Source organism: Clarias gariepinus, chromosome 11 (assembly GCF_024256425.1).
Source record: "Clarias gariepinus isolate MV-2021 ecotype Netherlands chromosome 11, CGAR_prim_01v2, whole genome shotgun sequence".
Lineage (NCBI taxonomy): Eukaryota > Metazoa > Chordata > Actinopteri > Siluriformes > Clariidae > Clarias > Clarias gariepinus.
In genome coordinates this window covers 9,681,846-9,697,670 of record NC_071110.1, presented here as the reverse complement: position 1 = coordinate 9,697,670, position 15,825 = coordinate 9,681,846, and the positions used below count along the sequence as shown (strand labels likewise).

Below are 15,825 nucleotides of genomic sequence, written 5' to 3'. Positions count from 1 at the left end.
ACAGTGACCTTCTTATAGTTGCGGAAAAATTATAAGTTCTGTGATAAACTGTAATATAACTACACATCAATATGAAAGTTTAAATTAGCTTTAAACCTGGATAAATGTCTAGGGTGAAGTTTAAGACACTAGGATTTTTCCTACTTATGCAAAAAGCAAGACACCTTTGATTTTTGTTTAACCAGTGCATTTAATCTCCGGTTACACTCCTATTTCCCCAAAAATAATAACTGTAAAAAGTGATCATGTGGTTTTGTGATATGATCTGCTTGACAGCTCATGTCCCATGTTAAAATTCTATTACACCATACACCAATCACCCATTACATTATGACTACCTGCCTAATATTGAGTAGGTCCCCATTTGCCACAAAGACAGTAATGCACTGTGTGTTCTGACACCTTTCTATAGGAACCAGAATTAACTTTTTCATCGATTTGATCTTCATTAGCGCTTCTATTGGTTCGGACTACACAGGCCCATGTGCATCAGTGCGTCTTGGCCACCCAGACCGGGAATATCCCATAACTGCTGCAGTGTTGCAGTTCCTCTGACCCAGTCCTCTAGCTATCACAATCTGTCTCATGTCACAGTCACTCAAATCCTTATGCTTGTCCATTTTTTCTGCTTCCAACACATCAACGTCAGGAAAAAAAAAGGTCCTGCTGCCTAATACTGTATATCCCATCCATGTTGTAATGGGATATTGTAACTGACTGTAGTCCAATCCAATAGAAGCACTACTGCAGATCAAATTGTTGAAAAGGTTAATGCTGGTTGTGATATAAAGATGTCAGAACACAGTAAAATGCTGTTATGGTGGCAAAGGCGGAACCTACTCAATATTAGGCAGGTGGTCATAATGTTGCATAATGGCTGATCAGTGTATGGTGTATTAGAATGTTATTCTTACAGATAGCAACTTTAAGTGTGAGATAAGATTACATTTGGTCAGATTTCACTGAATCATGTTTCCTTGTCTGATATTTACAGGGCATCATAATAATCATTATTAATAGAATCAATCAATAATATTTCCTAAACAAGCTCACATAATCACCAATAAATACTATCAATCTCCTATATTCCAGTGTAGCAGCACAAGGTCATGACGAAGTCCATCTCCACCACGCCACCTTCATGCGATCCCACACAGCTTGTAAAGAATCAAACGCTGGACGGACATCTAAGATGGTGTGATGACCTCCAAGACCTCCATCGTAGTAGTCAATCACATACCGCACCTCTTTCCCACAACGATCTACAATCCAGTCATGTCTGTCGAACGGCAGCTCGTGTCTGAGCAAGAGAGGGACAAAAAAGGGCAAATATAAAATCAGGAATTATTATTAGTTTTGAGGAAATTGCTCCTTAGCCATGTAGGTCTCTTGCGAAGAACCCTAATTTCCAGGGTTATTTTAACCCAGTTTGTCTGTTTCATGAGTCTCAATATGAGAAAAGATTGATGTTTATTAATATATTAAATATTGGTTTATTTGCTCCTATTTCTATTTTTTTAACTGGACATAACTAAACAAACTAAAATAAAAAGCAAAAGAATGTGTTGATTAAGGAGCACAGAGGCCTGGAAACTTATAAATGTATTCTTTCTCATTCTGGAAACAACAAAATGGTCAAATCTAAACAGAAAAATACAAATGGACAAAGATAAAGTTGGATTAAATAATTGGAATGTATAGATAGTAGTAGTTTAATTTATTACATTAAGTGCTTATTATCTTTGAAATCCTTAGTGTCTTTTTTTTTCACACTGGGATTCAATCTCACCCCATCCAGTGACGAAAGCGGGCTCTTGGGGTAAACTCTTTCGCTTTGCCTCCAAACTTTTTGAGAGCAGGTCCGCATGGACACTCCCTGTAGATGACACAAACAAGTCACAAATGATTAATACCCAGTTTTATCACATCTTTGTGTGGTAAAAATGTACAGCTTTCACTTGGCGTACTTTGAATGGAGAGCTTCCCATCTCAGGATCTCCTTCCACGCCTGCTCATTGTTCTGGTTGTGAATTGAAATGATGTTCTTCATGTCTTTCTGAGCGATGTCTTGTTCTTTCCAGCGCCATCTGGTGGACACGGTTCAGGTAAAAGTTTTAATTATAAACCGCATTTTCATTAATAAAACACAACCAACCAGAACGACCCTGCATTTCTATTCAATTGAACAAAGAATAGATAGATAGAAAGATAGATAGATATATAGACATAGACAGGCACACAGACAATAGAATGACAGAGAGATGGGTACATAGATAGACTTTAAAAGTTATAATGCAAAAAGTAGTATACATAAAAGTATACATAAAAGTTATATGTTTTACAGCATAGTCTACAGTGAGCTTTGGACCTTTTGGCAAAGTATTTGGTAAATTAAGAATTTTTAAGTGCCAGCATGCACACTGTACTAAAAAAGCAAAGCAGGTGATAAAACTTACTCACTCACCCTTTTCTCAGCATGGCGTTCCAGAACATCTGCTCAGACGGATAAACCCAGTTCTGGTCAGATCCTGAGCGAGGGATGTGTGACTCTTCTCGCATCACAGACAGAGGAAAGGGCTGGCCAGGAGAAGGCTGCTGGTTGGGCGGAGGCATCTGACGTCAAGAGGAAAATCAGAAAGTCAGACAACATTTATACCTGAAAGTACAGTCTGCTTTCTTCTCTCATCTTGTTTTATCTTTACAGTTTACTATACTAATCTATACTACTTCACTGTTAATGAGTTTATCGTTTATCTTCAGTAACAGCTTTCTGTATGAATGAGTATCACACCATGTTGGTAGGGTCGATGTCGGATTCTACATGTTTTCTTTCTCTAGCTCCAGTCACAGGACACTGCACAAATTCATATGCTCTGTCCTGATGTGCCGGCACATCTGGTGCACTCTTGGGTTGCTCCGTAACAGATGCACGGTGCATGGGGCACTCGGACGGTGGCGCAGCTAAACACAGAGACACAAAAGCACAAATAATTGAGCAAAACTAAAGTTATAGCTACAATATTTCTCCCAAATGTTGCCTAAATGATTTTTGATTATTTAACCATGAAAATGGATGATAGGACACTGAGGAGTTAAAAAATCAGTACTAGTGGCTAAAGTGAAGCTGAATCTCACAATCCTGGCTCTACTAAACTACATTAAATGAATCAAATCTACACCAGCAACATAATCAATAAAAATCAGACAAATGAACCGCATAGACTTTATTATTTACAATCACCGCTTTTAGGGTCTTGGTGCACGGGGCAGCCCGGAGGAGAAGCTCGGCTCTCACTGGACATCACAGCAGCCTCCGCTTTGACCGTGCCAAATGGACTGGACATTGTCTCTGTAAAAGAGTGAACATTGTTAACATTAGTCACCATCACTGTACACCAACACTAAAACCAGGGCTGCACTATATGTCATAATACATATCACAAAAACCTCTAATATTAAACCAAAGCCAAAAATGTACTTTTTGCTGTGTAAACATTTTAGAGATATTTTTAACAGTACTGATGCAAACTATTCTCCAACTCATCACACATCATAGTTTGCCTTTACATATAAGGCTTGGCACAATATATCTATTGCAAGCCAAAAAATGTCTGCACTTTTGCTGTAGGGTTTATTTTAAACCCTTTAAATCCCTTTTAAAAAAGATGAAATACATAATTTTTCAACATAATCCCGTGCTTTTCACTACACTTTGTCTACTTTCAGGAAACCAAAGAGGTGAAAGTCCAATGGAATAAGATCAGTTACCTGGCACCGATACAATTTGTATTGCAATTGCACGTTTTTATAAATATTAAAATAAATCTATATATTTTTTAGATTTGTTCAGTTTTTTAGATCTGTAGGATTATAGAGGAACTGCAACATTTTGCTACCTCAAATGAAAAAAAAATCTATATTGATGTCAGTATGGCGATATATAAATTGCAACATGAAAGAACATGAAATATTAAACTTTTTGATTGATTTTTGTATACAGTTATAGCCACCTCTGCTGATATAGCCAAAACCCCTGTCCTGCCAGCTAGAACGTTACCATGACAACAAGAGGGCACGGAAAGAGATGTGGGATTTGAATGACTTTAATTTTGTTTAGCTTGTCACGTGACTCTCCAGTGGAGAAAAGAAGGTAAAGATATTACCCCTAAACAATGAAATAATTGCTGATAAATGCTGTTCATTTCCTTTTACACACACACACACACACGTCATTGCAGTTATCCACACCGTAATGATTTACAATGACTAAATCAATGCAATGACTCTGACTTTCACATTATTTTAAAATAGTAATAATAAAATAACACTTACCTGCTTTTTACACTGATCCCTGTGTCAGATTTATTTTACAATACCTTTTATTATTATTCTAGTACCTATAAAAACATCTCTATTTTCATTTCAATGTCGAAACTTGTGCTTTACCCAGCATACAGCGTGAACCCGCTTCTTCACTAGGTTCGGTCGTGAAGCGCACATCGCATTATCGCCACCTGCTGGCTGGAAGAAGAACAGTTCAAGTTGGCTTTATTGTCACTTCAATCATATACAGTTAGTACACATTGAAACGAAACAACGTTCCTTCAGGACCATGGTGCTACATGCAACATAAATTTACAACATAAATTAACAAAGAAACTAAACTAGCTAACTAAGTGGCCTAGTTAGCTGGCTAGCAGAGACAAGACAGATAGTCCTAACATAAATTACAACATAAATTACAACATAAATTAACAAAAACTAACTAACTAAGGAAGACTATCTACAGGTTTTACAGACAACATAAAGTGCACGTGCAAATGTGCAAACGAGCAACAACAAAGTGACAATGCGACAACCCCGACATAACAGAACATAAGATATGGTGTTGAGGTAGTGGAGAAACAGTAAACTTTCCTTAACACAGCAATAATTACACACCAGGGTTATAATCCCAGAGAGCAGAACTTCACTATAATAGTCTTTTATTTAATAAAATGGCTTGCCTTTTTTATTTGCTCCGTGTGATGATATCTGGTATTAACAAGAAACCTATAGACACTAAGGAAACCCTTACATTTAAATTTAATGCATTTCCATATTGTCAGTAACGGTTAGCACAATCACATTGTCGGGTCCGATTTCTGTCGCAGGGTTTGTGTGTGTGGAGTTTGGTGGATTTTCTCCGGGTACTCTGGTTTCCTCCTACAGCCCAAAGACATGCAGATTAGGTTAATTTCATCAATCCATCTAGGGACCTCTGTTGTCCAACTAAGGACTGTGAAGGCCAATGGTGATTCTCAATGTATTGTATTCCCATTATTTTTTTTTACAATCTCTGGTCAACATTAAGCATGCATTCACACACTACGGGCAATTTTGGAACGCCAATTAGCTTAATCTGCATGTCTTTTGACTGTGGGAGGAAACTGAAGTACCCAGAGGAAAACCCACCAATCACAAAGAGAACATGCAAACTCCATGCACACAGACCCCGAGGTGAGGATTGAGCTCAGACCATGGGGGAGTAACGCAACAGTGCAAACCGCTAAGTGACGTGTTTTCAGATTATTGGTGTTCTCAAACTGCCTGTAATGTGTGAATGAGTGTGTGTGTGTGTGCCCTGTGATGGATTTGCACCCCATCCAGGCTGTTCCCCACCTTGTGCCCCCTGGAGAGGCTAGAGGCCCCCCCGCCACCCAGTTGCGACAAAGCGGCAAAGGTTTGTTGTTGTTTTAAGCATTGGTATTTAAAATGTTAGCCTCTCTGGCTGCAAGTGGAAATCAATACTTATTAATGAAATGAGAATTCATGTAGTATGACAAAGTAGTAGTGACACCAATGGTGTACCAATAATTGATTATGCACTTTGGGATGCAGCCCGGGTATTTACAACTGAAGATGTAATTATTATCTGATTATCCTTTCTCAATATGCACATCAATCTGACTGCACTGCATGTGGGCTCTCACTTTACAACATAATAGAATTCCACAAGCTACATGGATCTCAGAGGCCGGTAGCTCCAGCTGCTTATATAAACAACAGCAAAAAAAAAAAAAAAACTGACCTCTGGTCCATTTAGGTGTACGATCTGTGTTATTCATGTTATCCTACAGCTTGTTAAAAACATTGGACATGAGCCAAGTTGTGTTACCACACTAGCTAAAACAGAGAGCAGTAAATGTGCACACAGATACAGTATACAGTAGCAAGTCTGAAATAGCACACCACTAGAAAAACATTTGAATACCCTATACATTGTGAGTTTCTGGATTATAGGACACAAATGCCTTGGAGAACTTATTAATAATGTCTGTCGGATTTTGGGATTTAAGAATGCCTGCCATGTGTGGGTGAGCAACTTTATAAACAATGGGGATACATACATACATAAATACATACATACATCAAACATACATGAGCAATACATACATAAATAAATACATACATACATAAATTTCATTACAGAATAGTCAAGGTGACTTTCAGCAGCTCATGAATGTATTTTTTTACATTGAATATTGCCACATAGATGTCATTAAACGAACACAAAGTCAATCAACCCAATTTATTCAATTATTTATAGTTACACATTAATAGCTCTGGTTAGAAGTGGCACATAGGCAGCTCTCATCTCATCGTCTATAACGCTTTATCCAGTATTCAGGGTCCCGGGGACCTGGAGCCTATCTCAGGAGGCTTAAGGGCACGAGGCAGTCCATCGAAGGGCACACACATACACACACACTCATTCACACACTACAGTCAATTTGGCAACACCAATTAGCCTAACCTGCATATCTTTGGACTGTGGGAGGAAACCGGGGTATGCGAAGGAAACCCACCAAGCACGGGGAGAAATCCACGTACACACAGACGGGAATCAAGCCTGGCCGGGAATCGAACCGGGACCCTGAAGGTGCGAGACGACATTGCTAACCACTACACCACCGTGACACAGGCAGTTTTCTAATTTAAAAAGAAAAAAAAAAGAAGAAGTTCTAACTCATTAAATACTATTATCACAAATCAAGATATTCTGGATTAGACAAATTTTATATGGGTTTGAATACATACATTTATCCAGAGAATCCATAATTAAGAGGGTTTTTTTTTCCTTTAATCGACATGCATGGTCCCTTATAGAATGTATAATGAATCAATCATGGCATCACTTTTGCTCCAGGCATAAGTTATGGACTTGTTAGTTTCTTTGTGTTAAACTGTGCTGATGTTGTGCTGACTTTATTGCATCCGATAAAATAAAGGCAAATTTGGTTTGGCTTCATAGCAGCTTAGCATTGTCAGTTTGATTGTCCAGATTTTAATCCTCACTCCTTCTGTGAAGTGTTGATTTTGAAAACATATTAAAACTGTCTGCGGGTGCAGTCGGAGTAGGCGCTGTCAGGACTTGCGGTTTATCAGGTACACCAAACCTGCACCTTCTCTAATTGGCTATTTAAGATTATAGTTCATATCAACCATAAAGAGTAGGTTACTTTAAAGATATCAGTTACTGACTGTACACCATCTCTTGAAATGTAGATCTCAGCCCATTCTATTCATCCCTCTTATAACCTCTGTAATCCAACTAGGGACTGTGACTACTGGAGGACAAGGGTGACCACTGGAGACCAATGGTAAACATTGTATTTCTTCGCATTCTGTACGACCATGGTAGGAGCTCCGCTTCTCTGCCTATTACTTTATCATTAAAGAAGAAGTGGGCTTCACATGTTTACATCAGATCATTCAAAAATAAAGCAAAAGTCTTTTTGGTTTCATAATAAAAATGTCAGATGAGTTAAATGAAATCTGGAATTGCTGAGTTTTGAAGTCTTACGTATTAACTGACTCTGGAAGTATAAACATGTTTGATTTAGCTAAGATTACACAAGTGTTTGGTTAATATTCGATAACTATATTTACTACAGAGGCTACCAAAACGATTAGGCTAAACATGGTGATAAGAGAAAAAGCTAAAAGTTTTGACCAAACACAGAAAAGTGATTTAAAAATATATATATCAGAAATGTAAGGTCTTGCCGTTTATTTCCACCGATGGGTAGAGAAGGGAGGACTGACAATTTGTTCATGTCCACACATAGGCTCCAGTCAGTAACCGTTCACCTACAGTGTGCTTTCTATTTGCTCTGTATGTAGGCCTATGTATTAACACCCTGTATTGTCTTGCATGCTCCCTCATAATCCTGAAGGTTTAATATTTCTTATCACAGCATTTGTTTATTAAGATGAAACACCAATAGTCATAGGACATGACTTTCTCAGTCTCAGTCAATTTTTGGGTTCGTCAACAGCATCTCTGGTTTTTGGGATCTGCTGGAGCGTATAATTTTGAGGCAGCCCCGAAGGATCTTGCGCATCCACATGATGTTCATGACATCAAGGCAGAGGCTGCAGAAAATCCAGGCACTTCGAGCCCCCAGTGTAAGTCTGTAGAAGGCCTGGGTGCCGTACACACTGTACATTTGGCTGTAGTAGACTGGAATGACTGCAATCCTCACCAGGAAGAAGAAAGACGCCATGGCTACTCCATTCACAAGGCTGAAGTTGGAAAGCTTGTGGAATCCCAGAACATGAAGAAACCACCTGAAATTAAAGTATGAGGTCATATTTGTTTATAAATTATGTTATAATGGTAGGTGTTTCGCCTGCCATGCAGAAGGCCCGAGTTCGATTCCCAGCCAGTGCCCAACCACCCAGCCACTGGATGCAGTGCCGGTCCCAAGCCCGGATAAAATGGGAGGGTTGTGTCAGTAAGGGCATCTGGCGTAAAAAATATATTTCTGCTTTAACCACTGCTCACTGGTTCAGTACTAAATTTCCTCATATTGTGGCTTCTTGGTGTTGCCATCTCCAAATTAAAGTGGTTAGTGTACACACTGTTTTTTTTTTTTATGCAATCTCAAATTACAAAATGTGACATGGCTTCCTTCATTTTTTAGATACTTTGTGTTCCAATCAGACTCTGCAAGAATGCCACAAAGATTTCTTTGTGTGTGAATATGAAATGCAATCTCACACAGCTGAAATTACCAATTTCCAATTTAATTTTTTATTTTGCTTTTAAATATCTATAATCTATTTATGATCACTCTAATCACTATATTCACTCCGGTCATATGTCAGATTATTCCTAAAAATCTAAACTATGGGTGTATACTAAAACAAGATAATAATCCAAAAACACATGCAGGATCAACTGTAACATTCACTATATGGACAAAAGTATTTGGTATTATTTAGTATTATTAATCAGTGAAGGGCAATCTTGATGCCTCAGCACACAAAGACATCTTGCACAATGCTATGCTTCCAACTTTAAGTGGCATGGCTATAAAGAACATCAGTGCCTGACCTCATGAACCCGCTACAGAGTGAATGTGCACAAATTCCCACAGAAACACTCTTCTGTCAATCTTGTGGACAGCCTCCCAAGAAGAGTGGAAGCTGTTATAGCTGCAAAAGGAAGACCAATTCCATATTGAAGTATATGTATTTGGATACAATGTCACTGCAGGTTTGGCCAAATACTTTTGTCCATACAGTGAAGTTTGAGAAGAGATTTTGACATGCCCTTCCCAGTCTCCAAAACTTTAGTAAGCAACCGCTTTATCCTGTTTTGGTTTGATGTGGATCAGGGGTAGATACTGGGAGCACTGGTTGTAAGGTGGGAATACATTAAAAGTGGGACACAAGCACACACCTATTCATATTTGGGAGGAAGACATGCAGACATGAAAAAAAAATACAAAAGTCTATATAATGTATTAATCTCACCTCTGGTTCACAAAGGGGGTGGAAAATTCAGCAAGCAGACGGAAATTGGCAAAATAGGGCAATATTCCCTGACTCTAAACACACACACACACACACACACACACACACACATATTAAAAGTTAAAGTTGTCATACACTAGCACTGAATAAGAATGCCCTGTAAAAATGATCTCCATAGGGAACAGTAAAATCCATTTTGATGTACATGTTTTGCTATAGAAAATTCTAATGTGATGGCCATGAGTTCCAAATAATTTTTAAATTATGAATGAATGAATGAATGAATTAATTAATTAATTAATTAATACCTTGATAGATATGATTCAAAAAATGTCAAAATCACATATTATTTGGTAAACAAAAATTAATTTGTCAGAAAAAAATATATAGAGATAAAGTATATTTCTGCTTACTACAAACAAAAATGTAACCCAATTTTATTTTTCATGCCAACAACTTTGGGAAAAATAATCAATAGTAAAATGTTATTTCTAATATATAGAAGGTATTTTATATATGTAATGTGTGCAAATTTAAAAGGAACCTAATACCTAAATATAATAAAAAATAACTTGAGGCGAGCATAAAACTTTACCTGATATTAGACATAACATATATTTACCATCAGTAAAGCATCCATTATTAACCAGTTAAGCATTATCTTAAGTCCCTATAAATAAATAAATAAATAAATAAGCCTATAGTAATTGGTCATTGTAGTGTACTGTACAGTATTCATTGACAATGGCATTTCTTAAAACATGATTGTACATAATCAGAGAAGGACTTTATGCTCACCCTGTATTATTTTTATAATAAATAAACATTTGGTGTAAGAAATAAAAAAAAATGATGAAAAAAAATTACAATTATTTTATTAATGTACATTTTATATGGTAACATCTTCATATTGATCATACTCATCTGTTTTTATTTGTTTGTTGTCTACAATATTTAAGCCAGTTCATGTTTTTAATCATCTAACAAAATAATAAAACAATTAGATTATTTTAACATTTTAAATATTTTATATTTTTTTGCAAACTAAACCAAAAGACTTAATTGTGTCAGTGGACATGGACAACATATTTTTTTTCACAGTTATTAAGGAAAGCACTGATGTGGAACATTACCACTCCTGCACAGAGTCGGCCTTAGGGAAAACCTAGCCACGGAAGAGTTTCATTACACAGAAAATAAATCCCTGGTTACCTCAGGTAGCCTAGGAGAATTAAATGTAATTAATTAATTTATTTTTAAAGAAAATGTTGTAGGTAATACAGCTATTAAGAAAACTTAGGCTAAACTATGGTTTGAAGTTGCAATGATTCTTTTATTATTATTATTATTATTATTATTATTATTATGAATTGTACAAACTATTATATCCAACTTTTGTGGATATATTTATATTGCTTGAACAAAAAAATACAGCACAGTACATAAAAATAGTACCTGTACAGTAGTAGTTTTCTCATAGTGAGAAAAATACTCAAGTTTTTTAAATAACATTAACACTTACTAAACATTTGCATTACTTAATTGATTTATTTATAAACCATAATAAAAATATGACCAATAAGAATTTAAAGTAAGAAGAACACTAGACTCACTCCCCACTCACACTAAAATGTTTTTCAATTTTCCCTCAACTTTATGCAACATCACAATATTTATTTTTCAATAATGTTTTGCCAAAATCTTATATTGATGATGTCAAAGTTGAACCACTAAATAAAGTATTTTTCAGCAAATCACAAAGACTTTCACTGCTGGCCAATTCCTTGAGCTCCCAGAACCACCCGGAATATGCCTGTGCCTTTAAAGAACAAAAACTCAATATAGTATGTGATAACCTGGTTATTCAGTGCATTCAGGTCGTCAGCTGATTTCATTTTATTGCCACATAATGTTGCTGAGCCTAGACCTGACCAATAGCCTCCAGAGTCTTGTACAGTGGGCACTATGCATGATGGGTGCATTGTTTCATGCGCTTCCCTTCTCAGCCTGACGCACCCATCACTCTAGAATAGGGTCAGTCTGGACTCATCAAACCACATGACCCTTTTTACATAGTTTAATCTTTATGCTCTTAACAACTTAAAACTTTTTTCTGATGAGTCTCATTAACAAGTGAAGTCTTATGGCCACACAGCTGTTTAGTTATGTGAGTTTTCATCACATTGTGTGTGTGGAATTGTGTGTGGAGTGCCTTGCACCTCCAGGTTCCAGGTTCAATTCCTGGACAGGATTGTGCTTGGTGGGTTTCCTCCCACAATCCACAGACATGCAGGTTAGGCTAATTGGCATTCCCAAATTGCCCGTAGTGTGTGTATGCCCTGCCACGTGCCCTAAGTCTCCTGGGATAGGCTCCAGGCTCTCTGCGACACTGAATACAGGATAAAACGGTATAGAAAATGGGTGAGTGAGTAAAAACATAGCTATAATTTCTGCTGCTACTTTTTTACAATGCAACCAACGGTCTCAATAATGGTAATTTACAATTATTATTATTATTATTATTATTATTATTATTAACTTTTTTTTTTTCCAAACTTTCAGCAAGATCCTTCCTGGTTTTCATGATGCACTAACCAGGTCTTCATTTAATTCCAATCATTTTAGCCATTTAATTTAGTTCTTTGATTGAAACATGTTTTTCATGACCACGAGACACATCTCCTGACATGATTGTCTAAGAAACGAAAAGCTCATTATTGCAGTAGTTAGGGTTAAAACAATTGTTGATTGTTGATTATTTTCAATTAGTCATATCTACAAACTCACCAGTACATAATAATATGCATAGAGAGCAGCAAGGTGGTGTACAACAAAATACTTCTCTCCTATGAAATCCCAGAAGTAGACCATAAGCAGCAGATCTGGAAAGCAAAAGAGCACAAGGTAGTTTTCATTTAAAATGAAACAATATGACAACATTATCATGTGTTCACTACTGATTGCCATATAAAGAGCCATCCTACCAAATCTTTTAAACTTGTCATGTCAGAAACAGTAGCAGCAACCCATGCACCAAAGGTAGGTACAAATTATCTTGATTATTTACACAGATTGCTTTAAATTGATAAAAGTCATTTCATTTAAAACTTCCGAATCATTCCAAAATCATTAGAAATAAAAATCAAGAATTGTTGGGATGGCGGCATGGTGGCATAGCGATTAGCACTTTCGCCTTGCACCTCAAGGGTGTCTGTGCGCATGGAGGAGGTCGCATGTTCTCCCAAAAAATTGTCTGGAGTGTGTGAATGAGCGTGTGAGTGTGTGTATGTGTGTGCCCTGTATGGATTGGCACCTGTTGAGGGTGTACCCCCACAACCCTGTATACAGGATAGACTGGTATAGATAATGAGTAAGTGAATGAATTCTTGGCAGGGTGGGGAGCTGCTACTATCTAAAACCTGACTGATACAAAAAGTGTTGCCAGGAACTAAAATATCTGCTAGCCCATAAAATCAGCTGATAGGATTAAGCAGACATTGATCATTTTAATTAAACAGATATCGTCACTTTTAACAAATATACCAAAGTACATGAATGCATGTACAGAGGGCCCTGGTGGCTCCAGTGGTAGGTGTTTCGCCTGCCGTGAGAAATGCCCGAAATGCCAACAACATGAACGCATGTACAGTGTTAGGGAAATATAAACTCGTAATAATCAAAGAGGGTGAAAATAGAAAGACACAAAAAAAAAAAAAACGTAATATAGATTTAGAAAGAAAGAAAGTAATCATTTAAAACCAGAAGCAGCATTGATTCAATGCCTACCTACAGCTCCCTGAAGAATTTTACAAACTTACAAGGAATAACACGCAAACAGGTGAAACTCTCACATCGAGAGCAAGAAGGAATGTCGTGATGGAATGTAGGGGGTTTGTTGAGTGAAAAGGGAGATGAAATCAGGGTGGATGTAACACATTGGCATACTGAGCATACTATTCATACTAAACACCACCCGAAACCATTTATACAGCATTCAGTATGTCATCAACAAGAATATTTAAAGTTTGTGAAATGAAACATTTAACACAGTGGTATTTTATTGCAAACATTGCAGCATATTCAAAAACAGACCATCTAACCATACTCAACAAGAAGGGTCATGGACTTTAGTTGGTAACAGTCTTTAGCTTTATATTCCATTCGCTTAGTGTATTTATTTTTACCTGTGCATGAATTTGCCATTAGCCATAATTTGCTCTGTGGAGGAAGGAGCGTTTAAATATATAACCATTAATAATTTCATCACAAGTCCTGGTTTGACTTGAACACTCCCCATACATTTATCCTGCTCAGTTAATCCTGTTTCAACATGTTTAAACAACATAAACAACATATTCTCAATAATGACTTGATGTAAATGTTGATATTAAGTTATTATGGGCAATATTCTTTAATTTTTACATAATCAACCGTGATATACTGTAAGTGGGAAATGCTAATCAGGCGCAGATATTATAGGTTTTAAACCTCAAATCCATCATACAGATACACCTTTTCATGTATGTATATCATGATGAAAGTACACTACACATGCCTTACAATGCATTACTCTCTTATACACACAAAAGTAATGCAACCTTAATATCAACAATTATATCAATTATGCCAATAATAATATCAATAAAAGCTATAAAAAGCAATAAAAGTTGAATAAGTTTAAGTAAAGGTCCCCACCTGAGATGAGGTAGCCTGTGGTGACGCCCACATTCAGTTTCACTAGTGTTGGATCTCCCCTTCACGAAAAGACAAGAACATCAGTGCACAATTCTGAACGTACGTACAATTTCAAACATAAATTAGATCACAACAGGACACTTACCAAACAGGGTCTTTCTTGATAGCATCATCAAAAAGTAATATGTAAAGACAAAATAGCCCCACAACCAAAGCATGGACGGTGGAGACAACCCTGTTTGGGATATAAAGAGCTTACAGTTAATAATGACACTTAAATTGGAGAAATAATTTGTATATGAACATAAAATGATACTGCTCTATAAACATACATATGTGTTTACATTCTTACTGGAAACATACAAAGAAAAGACATACTAATAGAAGAAAATTGACCTAGAGTTCCACTCTGTCCTCTGCATGTGTGTGAGTGTAAGGTAAGCAGGAACGAGGCGCTCGGACAGCCATGGACATGCAACATGAAAGATCCACTGAGAGACAAGGAAACTGCAGAAAGTAACCAACACCACAGGGATGCTCAGAGGCTCCATAGCCACCTCATCCTGCAGAAAGACAGAGAGAGAGAGAGAGAGAGAGAGAGAGAACGAGAACGAGAGAATGTAAGACAGGGACAGAGACAGCAAAGGATAGAGGAAAACGACAATCCATACACACCGCTGATCTCAGTACAGCATGCAGTAAATTCCACACTGGTGCTACATCATGCCTTCTGCTCTAAAGAAAAAAGGTCTATTTCCTGGTTTTTGCAGCTGGGTGAAAAGCATCACTTGTCCCATGTGCTGCCGCAGTATCGCTCTGCTGCCAAATGCCCGGCGTGGAGCTCCGTTTGCATATCTGCTGACACAGCACTATTGGACAACCGATTCTCATATTGCTGTATCCGTCTTTTACAGCGAAATGACTGATGGCTTTGGGGGGATGGCCGTGAACACCAGAGGAGCACAAGCATCTGGCATCAGCCAGGGGAAAAAAGATACTAGACTGTTTTTTTTTTTTTCCAAAGGTGGTCATTACAGGCCAGTCATGCTCTTTATATATGTTTAATTAATCAGTTAAAGCACAAGATTACTTAAGGCACACTTTTCATAAGAGTGTAGCTTAAACACTGGATGTACTGTAAATTTAGCTGCTTTTGAAAAATTCCATAATCCAATGATAATTTCTTCATAAGAATAAAAAAAAAATGTTTTGCTGAATTCTTTCCATCTTGTGTCCATTGAGGTTTCCTCCAGGTTCTCCAGTTTCCTCTCATTTCCCCAAAACATGCTAAAATATTTATTAAATTAACCCTAGATGTGGCAGCAC

General features: G+C 37.2%; 2 protein-coding genes across 2 annotated transcripts; both read right to left on the bottom strand.

Annotated features, from left to right (window-relative positions):
* Positions 1-714: 714 nt before the first annotated feature.
* Positions 715-4,471, bottom strand: LOC128533354 (holocytochrome c-type synthase). The gene is made up of 7 exons (XM_053507598.1): positions 4,333-4,471; positions 3,242-3,349; positions 2,792-2,961; positions 2,465-2,613; positions 1,968-2,087; positions 1,790-1,876; positions 715-1,300 (listed from the first exon to the last, which is right to left on the bottom strand). The coding sequence occupies exons 2-7, from the start codon at positions 3,342-3,344 to the stop codon at positions 1,108-1,110; spliced, it is 822 nt and encodes a 273-aa protein (XP_053363573.1). The 5' UTR covers positions 3,345-3,349; positions 4,333-4,471; the 3' UTR covers positions 715-1,107.
* Positions 4,472-8,064: 3,593 nt separating this feature from the next.
* LOC128533546 (TLC domain-containing protein 4-B-like) lies at positions 8,065-15,249 on the bottom strand. Its single transcript, XM_053507830.1, has 7 exons — positions 15,175-15,249; positions 14,896-15,062; positions 14,645-14,734; positions 14,500-14,558; positions 12,592-12,686; positions 9,805-9,878; positions 8,065-8,613 (listed from the first exon to the last, which is right to left on the bottom strand). The coding sequence occupies exons 2-7, from the start codon at positions 15,048-15,050 to the stop codon at positions 8,295-8,297; spliced, it is 792 nt and encodes a 263-aa protein (XP_053363805.1). The 5' UTR covers positions 15,051-15,062; positions 15,175-15,249; the 3' UTR covers positions 8,065-8,294.
* Positions 15,250-15,825: the final 576 nt, after the last annotated feature.